General features: G+C 46.0%; 1 protein-coding gene across 3 annotated transcripts in view; it reads right to left on the reverse strand.

Moving 5' to 3' along the window:
- Nucleotides 1–6,181: 6,181 nt before the first annotated feature.
- Pdpn (podoplanin) overlaps nt 6,182–14,337 on the reverse strand; it is a 27,100-nt gene continuing 18,944 nt past the window's right edge. Inside the window, exons 2-6 of one of the 3 annotated variants that reach the window (XM_055611162.1) lie at nt 13,009–13,130; nt 11,653–11,809; nt 9,738–9,776; nt 8,194–8,302; nt 6,182–7,457 (exon numbers count right to left, since the gene is read on the reverse strand). In XM_055611162.1, the coding sequence (XP_055467137.1) occupies nt 7,451–7,457; nt 8,194–8,302; nt 9,738–9,776; nt 11,653–11,809; nt 13,009–13,130 (434 nt within the window). In that variant the 3' untranslated portion in view covers nt 6,182–7,450. Of the gene's footprint in view, nt 7,458–8,189; nt 8,306–9,737; nt 9,777–11,652; nt 11,810–13,008; nt 13,131–14,337 lie in introns of those variants that run through there. The other 2 variants (XM_055611160.1, XM_055611161.1) reach the window with 2 other exon arrangements.

Consider the following 14,337-nt stretch of genomic DNA (forward strand, 5'->3'; position numbering starts at 1 on the left):
CCCTCTCCTTCTCCCCCCATCACTGGCATTACATCACTTCTATGCCTTTTTTTTTTTTTTAATGTCATAGGTGAGGACTGTATTTACATCATTTCTACTTGCCTCTCTCCCTTCCCCAACTCCTATGCCTCACCTTTCAGGTTCGTGACCCCATAATAATTCTTGTTACATTTATACACACAACCTAGAGAGTCCATTTAGTGTTGCATGTATGAACTTTATTTAGGGTTGACCATATGGGATTATAGAGCCTGTCAGGGGAATTATCCCTGGGGGGAGATTTTATCTGTGTCTATGACCTCTGTAGCCATGGGTAGTTGGTTAGGTTTGCAGTACCAGGCATGAGGTTGCTCTCATAGTGCGGGCCTTAAGTCTAACTAGACACAGGTTTGTTACACCCAAAACACAGGTGCCACTACTGCGCCATTGTAGATGGTGCTGGGCCAGTCGTTGCTGTGATTTGTAGGGCTTTACACCTGGGTGGGACTGTCTGCTCTTCTCCCTGGCAACTTGCATGACACTTTCTGGTTCCCTGAGAGCTAGTCCTCAGAAAGGAGACTCCAGATCAGTTCCAACTGGATTCCCCCCTGTCCCCTGTCTGTAGTGTGTGGTGCCTTTAACAATAGGGTCTTTTTAAATTAAATCAAGAGTATTGTCAATATCCTGTATTGTTTTGGGAGTCTCTTGAACTGCCCTGACCACCAACTAGAAGAAGGTTTCCCATGCCTGGCACAGATGCCCATAACCCCCCCCACCCGACACATACCCCAAGCATGTGCATATACACTACACAAATTCACATACACGGGGGGGGGGGAGAGAGAGAGAGAGAGAGAGAGAGAGAGAGAGAGAGAGAGAGAGAAGGAGAGAGAAGGGGAGGGAGAGAAGGAGAGAGAGAGAGAGGGAAGGAGAGAGAGGAGGAGGGAGAGAGAGGGGGAGGGAGAAAGAAGGGAGGGAGAAAAAGAGGGAGACAGAGAGGGAGGGAGAGAGAGAGACCCAGAATGTCTGGATTATATAGTGAAGAGCCTCTGGGGGAAAAGGAAGCCCAGCCCCTGGGCTGGAAAGTTCAGAATAAGGACCTGGTATGCCAGCCATGCCTTGTAACAGGTAGGGACTGAGGGATGCTGGGAGAATCCAGAGGCCAGGTTCTCTTTGATATGTTAAATAGGCACTTCAGCTACTGAAATCAAATGAAAACCAAAGAAAATTTCTCCCATTTTTTGATAAATTATCCTATACTTTAAAAGCAAAAGCAGTCCTTCAATTTCACTAAGTTGTATTTATATTAACTTACCAGCTCCAAATAAACTTTTATAGAATGTAGATGAGACATTTCTATCATTTTGAAAAGAAATAATAAGCATGCTTTGTCCAAATACTTTTATATAGAAATGAAGCCACACAGATACTCTCATCTAAAGAGAAATAGAGAGGGGGAAAAGGATCATTATGAAGTTATTGGTTGTGAAAATGCAATTAATTCAGACCTTACGAACAAGGTTATAAGAAAGATGTTAAATATTTAAATAGAAAAAAAAAAAAGTTGGGTGTCGGGTGCCAGAGAAACAGCAGTTAAGAGCACTTCCTGCTCTTACAGAGGACCTGAGTTTAGTTCCTGACACCTAGGTGGGCAGCTCACAGCCACCTGCGACTCCAGCTCCAGGGCATCTAACACTCTGTTCCTGTTTCTGCAGGCACCTGAGCACACATTCACAGACACGCACATATTTAAAAATAAAATCTAAAACAATAATACTAAACAAACGTACCTTTATTTCTTGGTGGGGTACAAATTCTGTTCTCTGGAAAACATATAATTTCATTAATTATGGGTGTCACCTTTCGATTAAAAAACGTAGGAACGGCCTAGACGCCCACTAACGGGGGAGGAAATGATGAATGGCAGTATAGCCATGACCTAATTCTCCACACACAGGGATGCGTCTGGGTTGTGTGGCTCAGCAAAGATGAGGTACACAGACAGACTGGCTGGAGGAAGCAAGAGAAAGATCCCATGTCTGGGGGTGGAGCCCCAGGCCTCACACATTGCACAGGTGTTTTCTCTGCCACCGAACTATCTCCAAGGCATACCATCATACCTCAACTGTGGCTGCACATATGTGTAGCAAAAATAGAGAAATGTGCATGGTTCAAGGTGACATGTATGCAATTTAGGGGGATGGTCCCCAATTTAGGGCAGCTTTGCTGTGAGAAGGTGCCCAGGGAAGAACACACAGGATTACACAGAGTTTGTTGCAGTTTGCTTTGAGATGGATAAGGTACGACAGAGCCTCGCCATTGCTCTGTGTTTCCTATGGGCCCTAAGTAGTTCGTAATCAAAGCCCAGGTTTCCTGATGTCTATTGCCTGAAGGAAGTATGCAGGCCGGAGAAGCTAATGGGGAGGGGGCTGATCTTAAACAACACCCATAATTAACAGCGGAGCTAGGGATGTGCCTCACTTGGTAGGGTACTTGCCTAGAATGGTTTTTAAAGTTCCTGCGTTTGATCCCCAGCAGGCATGGTAGTGCACAACTCTGATTCCAATGCGCAGAAGGTGAAGACAGGAGAAACAAAAAGTTCTAGGTCATCTTTGGCTATGTGGAGACTTTGATGACAGCCTGGGGGACCCTGTCTTTAAAACAAACAAACAAACAAACAAAAATGGCTAAAGCAATGGCTCAGTGGTTAGAGAACTCTCTGCTCTTGCAGAGGACCTAAGTTGGGTTCCCAACAGCCCACGCTAGACAACTTATGACTGATTGTAACTTTAGTTATAAGAGATTCTGTAACTTCTGGCCTCCATAGACATTTGCGCTCACAGGTACATACGCACAAATAAAAACAAAATCTTTAAAAGTCAAAGGTAGATGGAGCTCTGAGTTCAAGGCCAGCCAGGACAGCTGGGACTACACAGACTCTACCTCAAGGACACAAAAATAGCAGTATCCTCCATATTGAAAGCGTAAGAACCTGGAAACCAGGCCAGACCTAGATATAGAAGCATACAACTCACTCCAGTATGTTGCATGGGTGGATGTGATACTGGTAACATGATTTCATATAGAAACCTCTTCGCTCAGCTACTTTATAACCACTGGAGCCGTTTTGGAATATGGCAGTAGTGTGTCTGGAGAAACCATCCTGGGAAGGTATCACTGGGATAGGGCAGCTCAGACTAGCGGTGGACAAGAACATTGAACTTTCCAGTCATCATAATGAGCTTCGACTTGAAGGTCTAACGAGGAAGAGGGGTGTTATACTTGCAAAAGCTGAGAGGACTGTCCACTAGCCACGTGCTACCCACTGCTTCAGGAGCCGAAGGTACTGCCGGGAAGCAGACACCTGCTCTGCTGGAGACTGCCCTCCTTGAGAGTACATCAACTCTGTGAACCGGAAATCTGCTGGCAAGGACAAAAGTGAACACAGGACATATGGAGTAGGAAGCAAGAGAGCCAAGAGGGGCAGTTGATCCAGGGTGTCAGTATAAAGCCCTGCCTGGCCTCAAACTCATGTTCCTCTGCTTTCTTAGTTCAGGGAGTCCAGCCAAACAAGGTCTTAATACAGCAATAACGGTAAACTTCATTGCTGCCACCATCCCAGATGTCTGGGCTGAAGGAGTAGTCAAAGCCATTTCCATAAACAACCCACACCCTTGGCAGCCTGTTGCTGTGCTTTCTAGCATCCCCCCGGGAGTGTTTATAATGGAAGAAAGATGTGCACTGAATGAAGGGGGCACTTCCCCCTTTGGGGCTATGAGACTAGGAGGTGTGACTGGTCTTCTGTTAGACAACAGAGGCTTTCTGCAGTCTCTGGAAGTAGTTACAAACGAGTCCCAGAGGTTAAATGGTCTGTCCCTGTCTGAGGGTTGCATCTAGGAAAAAAAAAAAAAAGCAATGGATGGGCCAAAATCTAGGGAACGAGCCACCCAGAATTCTTGATGTCCAGCAAATTCAACAGCCCCAACTAAATAAAACATGAGGACAAGTTGAACATTTTTGGAGTGCCATTGGTCTCAAGAGTTTTAGATTAGGGATGTTTAACAGGGGACTATGAAAATATTCCATGCCCTAATGTTTGTTGCCAGGTACATACAGTGCCTAGAATCTGAGCCAGGGATGCTGAGGTACAGGGATTGTGATTTCAAGGGTAGCCTAGGTCACGAGATAAGAATCTATCTCAAGAGATGGCTCAGCTCTTCCAGAACACCTGGGTTCAATTCCCCAACACACCAATATGGTGGCTCACAACCAATTGTAACTCGTTTTAGGGGGAATCTTATGCCCTCTTCTGGCCTCCAGACACCAAGCACACATGTGGGGTAGACACAAATGCAGGCAAAGCTCTCTCTCTCACACACACACACAAATAATAATAAGTTTTAGGGTGCTTGGAGAGATGGCTCAGAAGTTAAGAGCATTGGCTGCTTTCCAGAGGACGTGGGTTCAATTCCTAGCACCCACATGGCAGCTTATAACTGTCTGAAACTCCAGATCTAGACCCTCACACATATTTGCAGGCAAAACCACTAATGTATATAAAATAAAATTTAAAAATTTGTTTAAAAGATAGAGTTTTAATAAATAAATTAAAATTTTTTATTATCACTTATTACAATTTATTCAATTTGTATCCTGGCTGTGGCCTCCTCTCTCATTTTCTCCCAATCCCACCCTTCCTCCCTCTTCTCTCCCTATGCCCCTCCCCTAGTCCACTGATAGGGGAGGTCTTCCTCCCCTTCTATTTGACCCTAACCTATCAGATCTCATCAGGAATGTCTGCATTGTTTTCCTCTGTGGCTTGGCAAGGCTGCACCCCCCCCCCTCCCCGGTGGGGAGGTGATCAGAGAGCCTGTCACTGAGTTCATGCCAGAAACAACTCCTGTTCCCCTTACTAGAGACTCCACTTGGATACCGAGTCTATGGGCTACATCTGAGCCATGGTTTTAGGTCTTCTCCATGCATGGTCCTTGGTTGGGGTACCAGTCTCTATAGGGGTCCCAGGGTTCAGTTTTTTCTTTTTGTCTCCTTTTGAAATTTACCTTAAAACAATACCCCCCAAAGCCTGAATGCTTAGGGTCCTAGGCATTTCAGATATAAGGGATATCCTATCTGTATATCTTTATCTTTTATTGATTTAAATTTTCATTATTGTGCATATGTGAGCATGAGTGGATATAGGAGAAATCCATTCTCTCCTTTTCCCCTGGGTTCCAGGGTCCAAACTCATGTCCCCTGGCTTGTGTAGAATGTGCTTTTCCACAATGAGCCGTCTCAACAGCCTCAATCTTTATTTATTTTGAAAGAGGCAGGTGGTAAATATGGCTAGCACTCAACCCTTCCAAATGAGCATGGGCTTGCAGAAGGCCAACAGTGCAACAACAGAATCTCAGCAGGGTAGTAGGGTGTGGGGGGACAGATGACAAAGAGGACCAGCCCCTGACTAGTGCAGTCTCCATGTAGGGGGAACGACTGAGAAGTGAGTTCTGGATGGAAGTGGGTTCATTGCTGCCCAGGCCTATGGGCCCCTCCCTTCTGTCAACTCCTGCTCTTGAGCTAAGCTCTAGACCCCAAATCAGGTTCCTCCCTAAGGGGAGGCCTTGAGTGTCAAGGGCCAGATAAAATTGCTCCATCACAGAGCTTCTCCTCACAGTGCAGAGACATAAAGGACCAGGCAAGACCTTGCTAACCCTGAGACCAGAGTGGGTAAAAGGCCTAAGATGCCACCTAGTTTTCATGCTGTTTCTTTCCTTGGCTTCTCTTCTTTAGCAGAGAGACACTGGTGCAAACTGTGGTTGCACTTTCTTCCTTGGGATGAACTTCCTGTGACCATGGATACCTCTCTCTCCATTAAGTCAACAGGCAGCTAGCCAGACATGGTGGTTCACGCTTTAGTTCTAGCACTCAGGAGGCATAAGGCAAGCAGATCTGAGTCTGAGGCCAGCCTGGTCTACAAAAGCAACTTCCAGGACAGCCCGGGCTACACAGAGAAACCCTGTCTTGAAAAACTAAAACAAGACAAACAAACAGTTATAATCTTAGCAGAAATGACATACAAAGTCGATGGAAGTATCCAGTCAAAGGCTGGACTCATGCTTGTACACAGTCATGTTTTAGTTGAAAAGGTACTGACTCCCAACACAGGTGACCAAGACACCACAGCTCTGTCCCAGCAGCACTGAGTCCCCATGGAAAGACAGCGTGTCATAAAGACTGGAAGTATCTTTTATTTTAACCTTTTATCAGACATTTACACCCAGCCATATGAAAGCAACGAAGATTATACAAGATTTTTGTTTGTCCTGTCCTTCCCCAGAGGCAGAAGGCTGGTGTCCAAAACTGGTCGGTCTTATTTCCTATACCAAAGCACGCACAGGACGCACTTCAGCTTAAAGGGCAGAGTTCCATTCTTGGCTCTACAGCTGCTGAGTGTCTGGCATCCTGTGACATCCAACATCTGTCTCAGCATCTGGGATGAGACCTCCACAAGCCAGAAAGCAGCAGCTGTCCTGAAGGGTGGTCTCAGGGAGGTGAGGATGTGGCTCCTTAACTTGGGCTTTCCATCACCCAACAGGAACTGACGAGACACACCTCTGGGTCATCAAGTCATCAGTGGCTTAGAGATGGTTTGGAGATTTGTAAAAAGCATTATATATCTTCACGGACATGAATCCGCAGTGGATGCTTCTGAAACGGTCCAGCCAAACTCCTTAAGGGGCTGACTGTCATGCCTGATTTTAAGTTTACACTTTCAAAGCCATGATTCTGACACACCTGAAAACAGACCCTACTAGGCTGGAATGTGCATGTAGCAACAGGTCAGCGACTGCAAAAAGGCCTCTTTGAGGTAACATTGGATCCAAGGACTCCACAGATTCAATAAACATTTCCAGATTCTTTTGCCTCTTAACAGTAATAGGGAATGGCCAGGAAGAAGCCATGGCTACAGTTGCTAAGGCCAACTGGTGACGCAGTCTTGGTTTTGCTCCATTTTCTATGCACGTTGTCTTTTGAATCAGATTGAAAAAACAAAAACAAAAAACAAAAAAACTTTCATTTGTTATTTATACAGCATTCTGCCTGCACACTAGCAGAGGGCACCAGATCTTATTCTAGATGGTTGTGAGCCATATGGCTGCTGGAAATTGAACTCAGGACCTTTGGAAGAACAGCCAGTGAGTGTTCTTAACCTTTGAGCCATCCCTGCAGCCCTGATTATAAAATTTATGTTAAAAAAAAGTTGTTTTCCAAAGGCAGATGCTTTGAGGGGCCATGGCTTGGCGTGTATCTTTCCTTTGGTACTGCCTGCGAGTGAAGGAGTCGCCATGGCTGTGAGTTGGGTGGGCATTCATGGGTCATCTTCCTCCACAAGCAGAGAGGATGGGAACAGGGGAAGCTGGAAGCTCTCTTATTTTCAGATACGCTGGGAGAACAACCTGATCTGTTCAGCAATTTAGGGCCTGTGAAAATAAAGAGAATGATTACTTCTTCTAACTGTTGTTGGGACCAGCCACTCCATGCCCCATAGTCATTGATCCTATTGCCCTTTTCTGTGGTTTCAGTCCCAGACTCTGCGCCCTTCTTCCCCACGTAATCCCCTCCACACCTAACCCTTAGGTAGCCAGGGTCAGGGCCCCAGACAATGCCAATGCGCCGCTCGGTCCTACGACTCATCCCCTCCCCACCCAGCACATTTCTCTGGTTTTCTTGTGGTCGTGGGTCGGAACATTTTGATAATGATGACCTATGCGGTGGTAGGGTGTGGGGGACAGGTGTGGGGAAGGGATCTAAATGCAAAAGATGACAACCCTCCCCCCCCCACACACAGTGCAATTCCTCATCACAAGGAGGGCTTGGTCCTGGGGCAGGCGCTTTTTCCCCAGCTTGTCTGCCTTTGATGGCGGAGGGAGCAAGGAGATCAGGAAACAAGTTAAAACTTGGAGTTTCTTTCAAGTTTGAGTAGTTGGAAAATCAAGACTAGAGATCAAATCTGCTCAGACCTCAAAGGAAGTCAGTCTTGTGGTTTTCGAAACTTCTAAAGCGGACACGTGTCCCAGGAAAGCATCAGAGGCTGTGCCTGTGGAGGCCATGGGCTTCTCCAGGTCCTTGCTCAGAGGTTTCTGTACAGGTAGAGGGTCTGAGTGGTGGCAGGACTGCCTATGCTTAAAGATCACACGGGAATAAGCGGTCACTTACGAGAACCTTCCAGAAATCTTCCTCATAACCACAATGATGATCCCGCCAACGAAGCCGATGGCTAACAAGACGCCAACTATGATTCCAACCAGGGTCACCACAGCCAATCCTTCTGAATGGAATAGGAAAGAAGCGTGAATCCCAGGAAGAACCAGAGCCACTCAGCCAGGTGTCACGAGCAAGCAACAGCACTGCCCTGCTGTTCTCAGCAGAGGGTGGTCCCTGCTAGTCCCAAGTCCAGCGGAGTCAAGTGTGCAAGCAGTGGGCCATTTCTCTTGGTGCCAGAAAGCAAACCCAGGCCTTGAACACGTTAATCAGGCATTGTGCCACCAAACTCAAGCCCCAGCCTTGCTCTATCCCATTTTGTGAATCAAGAGGTTTCTGAGTCTCTAGATTTATCAGACATAACACACTGGCTTACCACTGATGGGCAGCCTTCTTTATGGCTAGCGAATGACAAAGGCCCGAGAAAACTCAGAATAGAAGGAACATATTTCAACACAATAAAGGCTATGCACGACAAACCTATCACCAACATTATTTAAGTGGGAAAAACCTCAAATTATTTCCACAACAACGAAGACCAAGAATGCAGCTTATTCATGCACTATGCTATGCTGTTATTCTCCACAGTTGTCATTAAGTAAATACACCATGTATGTTGTGTGTGTGTGTGTGAGAGAGAGAGACAGAGAGGGAGAGAGGAAGAGTGAGAGAGCAGAGAGAGTGTGTGTATACACACACACACACACACAGATTTATGCAGTCCTGGGGTCCCACATTAGCCAAGTGCTTTACAACTGAACTATGCCCCCGGTCCTATTTCTTTTCAAATATACAGAATTTCCTTTTCTCTCTTAACAATTAGAAAAGTGTAAGTACGCTTGGTGGTGGCAGCCCATGCCTTTAACTCCAACAATTGGGAGGTAAAGGCAGGCGGATCTCTGAGTTCAAGGTCAGCCTAGTCTACAGAGACAGTTCCAGGAGATCCAAGGCTACACACAGAGAAACCCTGCCTCAAAAAAACCAAACACCAAACAAAAGCAACCAAACAACAACAAAAACAAAACAAAAAAAGACGACAAGAAAAAAAGAAGGTGTTGGGCTCGCTAGAGCAAGCCCATAATCCTAGCTCCCCGTGCAGTCAGGGGGACTGCAAGTTCAGTGTCATTCTGGGCTATAGAGTTGTCTGTCAGCCTGGGCAAACTTAGTGAGACTGTCTCACTAATAAAAACTTAAAAGTGGGCTGGGGATGTTGCTTAGTGGTTGAACATTGACTGATCATGCATAAGGCCCGGGGTTCAATTCCCAGTACTTCACAAAGTGATGGAAGAAAGGGAGGAGAAAGGAAGGGAAGTAGGAAGGAAGTGAGAAGGAAGAGAGGGAGAAGGACACCATTTCATTTTGGAAATGTTCTATTCTGTTCTTGTTTGACTAAGATCCAAGAAAGAATGGAATTCTTAAAAAAAAAAAAAAAAAAGTAATAATAAGATTCAAATAAAGATTCTTTTTATCCCCCAAAGGAATTCCAAAATCTCATTTACCTTTCTTATCTGTTGTCTGTGTTTCATCAGCTGGGTTATCTGGAAAGAGAAAATGTGATGATAGAGAATTGTTAGGATTTAATGATGAGAACTCAACAGTTGGCAGAGAAATTTACCTTAAGTAGAATGCCACAAAACATATGTAAAGAGGGTAATTTCCTCAACAGCCCGAACAGAGGGTTTAGAAGCCAGCTCTGACAGACTGCTGCCTTTGTACCTATTACCATCAATTGGCTGTTGCTCTACACCCACAGGCTTTCTGTGCTTTTGTACCCGCTAGCTTTTGTCTTAAGTCAAGGACACTGAGACTCGGAGATAGCAAAAGAATCCAGGCGTGGCTACTTCACCTTTTAATCAAGATGCCGGAGAACACAGAATGCAAGGCCATCTGAGAGTGTTAGAGCAGGCTTCTAATTTGGGAAGAGGTGACCTGAGCCGTGAGTCACCTCCTACTGTCTACTCCTCTCTTCTTCGGTGGTCAGATCGGTACTTCACGGAGAAGCAGCCTGCCCTGCTGAGCTGAATGAGAACTGGCCCCCTGTGACTTCCAACCCCCTTGCTACTTAAGATTTTCCATTTGCCTTTCAGTCTAGCATCATCACAATCCACCCACTCTGCACTCGGGCACTTGGGATTCCTTCTCCCAGTGCTAAGATTACAGGTGTGTACCACCATGCTCCTTTCTTCTTCTTCTTTTTTTTTCAAGACTTATTTATAGTGTGTGTGCCTGAGTTGATGTAAATTTATGTGCACTATGTGGCTGCGGTTGCCAGAAGAGGGTATCAGATCTCCTGCAACGGCAGTTACTGATTGGGGTTGCTAGGAGCCAGGTCCTCTCTGCAAAGAGCAGCAATGAGCCATCTCTCCAGTGCTCAATAGCTGGCATGACAGCAGCAATGTTCAATGAATAGAGAAGGCTGTGTTTTCTGCAAATTGGCTGCTGAATCACACTAGAAATGAGGAATTCTCTACAGTGTGCTCTAACACTCCTTCCTTTCTCCTTGCTGAGTCTGACTTGGTTCTGCCTGGTATTTAGTGTTCATGCTCTCTTCACAGCTTGTAGCAAGCTTTTTATTCGCTTCAAAGCACTTTACAGGGTGGAGCTGAGCGGCAGAGCACTTGTCTAGCAGTGAGGAAGGTGCTGGATTAGAACCAAAGCAGCCCCAAATACCCACCCAACCAACCATATAAACAAACAAGAATCCCACACCACTTGATGGAAACAGTAGGTGCAAAATGTAAATGGCAAGAAAATCATGGCATTAATTATGATTTTGTGTTTTGTTTTGACGTAGGACATCACTATGTAGCTCTGGCTTGTCTAGAACTCGCTCTGCAGACAGGCTGCCCTCAAATTCGCAGAGATCCACCTGCCTCTGCCTCCTGATTGCCAGGATTAAAGGAGTGTACTACCATGCGCGGCTCCGTGGGAGAAGTACACTTAGGTACAACCCTCACCTCCATCCATTTTCTGAACTCTTTTTTTTGTATGGCAGGGCTCAAACCAAGGGCCTTGGCCATGCCATCCAAGCATTCTATCATTGAGCTTCATTCTCAAAACATGGACCCTTGCCATTGTGTAAAAATTAAACATACTAAACACTAACTCTTCATTCATCCCTCCCTTAGCTCCTGGGAGCCACCATTCTGCTGTCCACCTCCGCTGATTTCAGCACTTCTAGGAGCTTTGTACAAGTAGACTTACACGCTACCATCCCTAGTGTCTGGCTGAACTCACCTCACGTATGTCGTGGCACATGTCCGCGTTTCTTTCTCTTTTAAAGCTAAGGAATGGTCAACGGTGTGTATACGTCATTTGCTTTATTCATTCATCTGTACGTGAACACCAAGCTGCGTCCATGTGTTAAATATTGGGGACAGTGGTAAAAAGTGGACTATATAAAACCGGACCCACCTCTGTTGGGGTGACTTGTCTTCTTCTCCGTAGAGTGGCCAGTCACCACTTTGGCCGTGGTTGTACGCTCATGCTCTTCATGGTCATGGTCTGAGGTTCCTAGGGTTGGCAGTCCCTCAATGGAAGGCTTTGTTCTACTTTGTGTGTGTGTTGGTACCTGTTACAAGTGAGCAAAAGAGAAAACAAACCCTGAAGTCTTGAACTGTGCCTGGCTCCCCGAGGAAAGAGTTTAAGGTAGCATACATTCAAAAAACACATCCGTATCAACTCCAGATGGAACCACCACCACAACAAAGAGTGGGGATAGAAGATCCCACTCAGTGGGACACGCCTGTAATTCCAGCACTCAGGGAGGCAGAGGCAGGTGGATCTCTGTGAGTTCAAGGCCAGCCTGGTCTACAGAGTGAGTCCAGGACAGCCAAGGCTACACAGAGAAACCCTGTCTCAAAACAAAACATAAAAGAGTGGAGATGCGAATAAAATCGGTTTCAATCTAGAAATGAATCTTAAATTTTAAGAAAAATCTCAAGGAAGTGGTTCTAGCTTTATGTAGAAATGTATGTAAGGGTGGGGGTAGACATATGTGAATCTGTGTGGTGATGTAGGTCTCTCGCTGGCCTGGGGGCTTGCCAAGAAGGCTCGGCTAGCTGGCCAGCAAGCCCCAGGGATCCACCTTTCTCTGCCTATCTAGAGTTAGGGTTACAAGCACGTACCATCCCATCTGGCTTTTATGTGGGTTCTGGGGATTGAACTCATCCTTACAAGACGTGCTTGCTACTGACTGAGCCGTTTCCCCAGCCCACGCTCACTCTTTAACGTTTTCACTGTTCATCACTGAGGATGGACCAAGTAAGCTGGATGAATAGATACACAGGGTGAGGGTGTGTAGGAACTGACTTGGGGCTTCTCCGCCCTCTCTGGATGAACCTTTCCCCACTCGCCGGACACTACCAAAGCTCCCTGAATCCAGTTCTCATTAGTTAGTTAGTTTGTTCGTTTATATATTTATTTATTTGCAGACTATCACTATGTAGCTCTGGCTGTCCTGGAACTCACTATGGAGACCAGGCTAACCCATATTAACAGAGATCTGCCAGCTTCTGCCTTCTGGCCTCAACTCAGGCTTGCAGATACTGAGCGGGTTTCTTACTACTTTGTGAAGATGTGGTCTATCGTTCTCAAAATGTCTATGCTCACTCCACCAGCCCTCTTGTCACCCGACGAGACTTGGATGCAACTTTTGTCATGAGCCACACCACGATTTCTTTGTGTGGCTGATTTAATACATAAACATTAACACCCTGGCATGTGATAGCCTGCCTTTGGAGCCACTTCCTCTTCTCCCTGGACACTCACCTTGCCAGTAGGTTCATTCAGCCCATCAACAGCACCTGTGGTTCTGTCTTCTAGACCTGGGGTCATCAGGCCAGCTCCTGTGCCTGGGGTGACGATATCATCTTCTATCCGGCCTAGGGGCCCTGAAGAAAGAGACCAGTCAGGGATGCGGTATGCAAACGATATCAGAGACACTAATTGGCCACCTATAGTCATAGTTTTGTTCCTTACACTGTGCACAGTACGGTCCTCTCTGACACAGTACCAGGGCCAACCCCACTAACCTTGTGGTACCTATGACACACAGCATGGCCTGGATGTTTCCACTGAGAAGCAGGAAAACAGAAACACATGGTAAAGATGCCAGCTAGATGGCCTAGAGAGACATGCCTGCGGAACACATGCTTCACAGGCCCAAGGCGCTGGTCTTAATTCCCAGCACCAGACATTAATTAATCAGTCAAAAACAAACAAAAAACATAGGGCTGGCAAGATGGCTGAGAAGGTAAAGATGCTTGCTACCAAGCCTGATAATCGAAGATCAAACCCAAGTCCTACGTGGTGGAAAGAGAAAAACAAGTTTTGCAAAGCTGTCCTCTTTGTCCTTTGATGGTCACATGTGTGCCATGGCGCATATGCCCCCCCCCATGAACAAATAAAATGTAATAAAATTTAAGACTACAACAACAAAGCAAATCTACATATCTGTGTAATTGAGATTGCTGCTCACTTGGAGAATTGAGATCACTGACCTCATAGATTCATTTCAACTTTTTTTTTTTGACAGGGCCACTCTACATATCCCTGGCTGTCCTGGAACTCACTATGTAGACCAAGTTGGCCTTGAACTCAAAGAGATTCACCTGCCTTTGCCTCCTGAGCGCTGGGATTAAAGGCGTGTGCCGCCGTGTGACAGATGGAGTCAGCAATACGCTAAAAGGTGTTGGGAAAGCAACAGGATGCTTAGAACAGAAAGTTTAACTTATTTGATTTCACTGCCCTAGCATGTGAGTGTGTGTGCATGTGTGTGTAGGTATGTATGTGCTATGCTGTGTGTGTAGAAGTTAGATATGCCCAAATTGGCCTGTGGGCATGTCTGTAAGGCATTTTGTTGTTAAAGATTATTTTGAGGTGGCTCAATAGACTGTGGGTGGTGCCACCCCAGGGCAGAAAGTTTTGGGTTGTAGAAGAAGGCAGACTGAGGTCTACATGGTGAGTTTCAGACCAGCCAGGGCTACACAGTGAGAATCTGTCTTGGAGGAAGGAGAAGAGGAGAAAGAAAAAGAAGAAGGAAGGAAGGAAGGAAGGAAGGAAGGAAGGAAGGAAGGAAGGAAGGAAGGAAGGAAGGAA

This window comes from Psammomys obesus, unplaced genomic scaffold (assembly GCF_907164565.1).
Source record: "Psammomys obesus unplaced genomic scaffold, mPsaObe1.curated_primary_1811, whole genome shotgun sequence".
Classification (NCBI taxonomy): domain Eukaryota; kingdom Metazoa; phylum Chordata; class Mammalia; order Rodentia; family Muridae; genus Psammomys; species Psammomys obesus.